This window comes from Medicago sativa, chromosome 1 (genome assembly GCF_051527215.1).
Source record: "Medicago sativa cultivar Bolivia chromosome 1, Bolivia_mono, whole genome shotgun sequence".
Classification (NCBI taxonomy): domain Eukaryota; kingdom Viridiplantae; phylum Streptophyta; class Magnoliopsida; order Fabales; family Fabaceae; genus Medicago; species Medicago sativa.
The window spans coordinates 63,772,274-63,776,781 of NC_140749.1; the positions used below are offsets into that span (position 1 = coordinate 63,772,274).

At 34.6% G+C, this 4,508-nt stretch overlaps 1 protein-coding gene across 1 annotated transcript; it reads right to left on the reverse strand.

The window, feature by feature from the left end:
* Positions 1–217: 217 nt before the first annotated feature.
* Positions 218–1,013, reverse strand: LOC146956301 (uncharacterized). Its single transcript, XM_085728292.1, has one exon. It carries the CDS (start codon positions 887–889, stop codon positions 419–421), a length of 471 nt encoding a protein of 156 aa, XP_085584418.1. The 5' UTR covers positions 890–1,013; the 3' UTR covers positions 218–418.
* Between the last annotated feature and the right edge of the window lie 3,495 nt (positions 1,014–4,508).

The following is a 4,508-nucleotide window of genomic DNA, read 5'->3' on the forward strand; positions in this document are numbered from 1 at the left end:
ACTCACATTCTATCCGATTTAATTCACCCTAAATAACAAACAATCTGAATTTTTATTTTTTTTACTAATCACTAAATTTTCCGTTACCGCGCCAATTATTTAACATATGCTACATGAAAAAGGGTCAAAATGTGGCACTCGCATTAAGCAATCACACGTTGCATTAAGCAAATCGTTAAGCACACACAGATTAATTTAATCATACTTACCATAATAATTAAAAGACGGAGGAAACAAATCAAGGAAAATAGATAAAAAAAATTGTTCAACAAAACGCATGCATTTTGCATGTAAACAACAACAATAGATACATCATGAGAGCGATGATGATGACATACATGACACATACAAGTTGCATGCATCATAAATTAAAAAAAGAAAAAGAAATAAATAGCTAATTTTGTGTCTCATATTTAGATCACAAGTGTAGAAAACGGGCAAGCTGGGTGGGGTTCACAACGCCTTGAAGGTGGGTCCCACCACCCATTAACAAACCGGTCACTTCCACGTACCTTTCTCTCTCCACCATCTGATTCTTCATCTCCGTGCTCCGGCACAGTGTCTCCGTCACGCCTTCACCTTCCTCTCCATCGTCATCCTCCAACTCCTTCGTCTTCCCTTGGACCCACGGCTGACCCAACAACGTCCCCTTGGTTAGGTACTCGTGGGCCAGGTAGCCCGCTAGGAGCTGATTGGACGGCATCGGTGCTGAGCCGGTTCTTGAAAGTCGTTTATCTGTCTTGAGTAATTTTGAACTGGGCTCGGATAGGTTGGGCTTGGGCCTTTGAAATGGGCTTGGGTCATCTCTTTCTTCTCGCTTGTTGCTTGTTGTTATGGTGCTAGGTGTCAACACACGCCGAGGGGGTAAACGCATCGTTTTGGTATTCATGGCTCTATATCCACATGCCACGTCACTACCAACCCACGCCAAAAATAATATAATATTATTTTCAAAAAAAAAAAAACAACAGTAAGGTTTATCTCATTGCGGTGAAAACTGAAAAGTCTTGTGGTAAAAGCTATGAAGCCCAGATACGGATACCGGTACGGGTACGATACGATACGGGTACGCGGATACGCAAATTTTTCAAAATTTAGGATACGATACGGCTAGGATACGTCAACAAAATTTTTATACTAAAACTTATATGTATGTAAAATACTTGAAGAAAATAAACATTGATTAAAAGAACTCAACACAAATTTTATCTAATATTGATTAACTGAATCATCTCTCTCTCGTTACCTTCATTCACAAGAAGTATAATTTTAAGCGGTTCATCGAGAAACAATTCTAGTGATGCATATCTAAAATTGAATCATATATATCTCCACTGAAGGTTTACATCATCGTCTCACTTTTTTACTCTTCATCTTTTTCTAGGATACGTATCTGTGAAGTATCTTATAAGTATCCTTGTGTATCTGCGGAGTATCGTATAAGTATCCGTTAAAATATTTTTTAAAACTTTAAATAATTAATTCGGATACTTCGTGGGTGCGTATCCGCGAGTATCCATGGAGTATCGGTATCCGATACGTATCTGGTACGGGTACGTCTCCATTTTGGAGTATCCGGGCTTCATAGGGTAAAAGTGAGAGGGTAAAAGGGTAAACAGTGAAAAATGAAGGGGTAAAATTGTAATTTGGCGGAGAAAAATATGTTGTGGCTAGGGTGAAGAAAATTTTACCGGAGGAGAGGGAGATGAGAGAGAAAGTGTTGCTGGAATCTGGCAATATTTTGAAGAATTAAGAAAAAATGAGACTTGGGAGAGAGAAGAGAGAGGCGAAAATGTGAAATTGATAAGGGAGAGAGGAGAATGCCAAAGGGACAGAGAGCATGGTATTTATAGGGGTTGTTCTCGTTAACTACCCTTGGAAAGTTACGTATATTACGTAAATGCCAATATGTCATCAAAATGACTATGTTGCCCCCCTTTTAACGGTACGGGTAGGGGTGGGCTACAATGGGCGGATTACCTCAAACAACCAACAATTAAAGGAAATCCAGAAGAAAAACATAGATCCAAAATACAAAATAAAAAGGAACAATATTAACAATCTCAGATCTGTGATATACCAACGAAAAAAATCAAATCTTGAAAGAAACTGTGAAAAGGATGTGATTTGAGAAGAAGAAACGGAAGAAGAAAGGGATTAAGAAGAAGAAGTGTTGTGAAGAAGAGAGGAATCCAAGTGCAGAAGATTTTGGTTTTGGTGAGACTTTATGGTGAAAGAGTTAGGTTCTACGGTTTCAAAGAAAAACAAAAATGGTTAAAAGAAAATAAATAAATATAGTGAAGGTGAAACGGTAATATAGTGTTTATCGGAAGGGAGTACCATTTTGATTATACTACTATTACTATTATTATTTATTATTATTATTATTATTATTATTATTATACATTATTAAAATTAATGTTTGAAGTTAAAGAAAACAATTTGTATCGTTATTATCAAAAATCTAGTACTGGTACTACTCATTACTCCTATGTAATTACTTTCGTAGATATCTAGTCAAAGAAACATTAGACAATTAATATACCATTCGGTCATTATTATAAGCAAAAAATAATATTTCATCTGTTTTAAAATGAGTGTCGCTTTAGCCAATTGCATATAGATTAGGGAATGAAATAAAGTAGTCAAATGTCATAGTAGTTTTACCAAATTATTCTAATCAACTATTGGTTTGTTTTTTATTAAAGAAAGAATAATACTTTGGAGGTAGTGTAACATAGTATTAATTGAAGGATACAATTGAAAAGAAAAAGTTATTATTGCATTGGAAACTGAAAGTGACATTCATTTTGAAACAATTTTTTTTGGCTAAAGCGACCTCATTTTGAAACGGAGGAGTATTTTAGGTTCATTCATTAAATGATGCACGTGGTCTATAATAAAGACTACATACATTATTTAATGAATGAATCTCAAATGTTGATTTTTGCTTATAAAAGTGACTAGAGGGTGTATGCACTATCCGGTCACTATTATAAGTCAAAAACATTTTAGATTTATTTATTAAATGATGTATGTGATGTATAATAAAGACCACATACATCATTTAATGAATGAATCCAAAATATTGATTTTTGCTTATAATAGTGACTGGAATGTGTACTGAAAGCCTTTCTCGAAGAAAGCTACACAGAACACTAGGAAATCATTTCATATCTCCACTATACTACACCCTCCATCTCATAATAACTAAGTCATTTGCAAAAAATATTGTCCCAAAAAAATTGACTCATTTCACTTTTCAATACAATATTAATTACTTTTTTTCAATTATAACTCTAATTAACACTACTTTCACCACTCTCAATTCAATATATTATACTTTGAATTTATGATAAAGAATAATGCACCAATAGTTGATAAGGGCACTCAAAACAACTTTCCTCTCTTTCACTTATACACATTTTCTTGATAAGTGTGAAATGAGCAAAAAACTCAGTTAAAATGGGACGAAGGGAGTATTCATTTTCGGGCGGGTTCGGGTATCGAGGGGTCTATTTAATTCACCCGGACTCGCCCGTATGAACCCTGTCTAACCCGCAAGTGTGCTTTGTTAGACCCACATACCCATTTTAAACCGTCCGTTTCTCTTTTTACGGACCAGGTTGGGCGGGTTTTCCCGGGTTGCAGGGTTTTGTCCACCCCTAGGTACGGGTGCAAACTTATGTCTTTTCCCTTTTAAGCTTGCCATTTTCAACAAGCTAAGGTCGATTTGGGTAAATAAAATGTACACTGCAATTGCATGGCATGATTAGCATAAGTTTTCATCCGTAGCCTAATGCTATAATGATAATGTCTAGAATAGACCGGTAATAAGTGATATGAACCCATCCAAATACGTTTATGTTGGACTGATGGTAGTTTGGTAAAATTACCATGACACTTGATTTTATAGAAATCGTGTAGTTTTTGTAAAAAAAATTATGAGGGCTTGTCGTGATTTCGAGAATCTCAACGTCAATCCGAAGACACATTAATATTGTTGAGGAAGATTTTCCTTAAGTAAAATTGTTGAGGAAGTTTCTTTTCCTTTTTTTCTTTGAGTATTTTTACAAAACAACTATTGGTGTTTTAGATATTTGTTGCTCTCTAGATCTTATCTTTTTATAAAAAGTTTTGGGTTTTTATAAAAAAAAAGTTTTGGGTTTGACCAATTATTAAAAAAGTTGCTTATGGTTTATTGGCTAACATATTATGCTTTTTAAGTGTGAATAAATGAGAAGTTACGTGTTCGAACTCGCGGCCATGCAAATAGATGTTCACCGTTGAGTTATATTAATTGACTACTTTCTCCCTAAAAAAAAAAAAAAATAATTGACTACTCTCCACTAAAATGATTATATCGCAATTTAAATATCTTCACGTTTTTTTTTTGAACAAATCAAAATGATATATATTGCTCAACTGAAAGAGTGATTCAACCCGCATAAGGTGTGCTAAAATGATGAATCACCCAAAAATCTGATACAAACCAAGGAACCTATGAA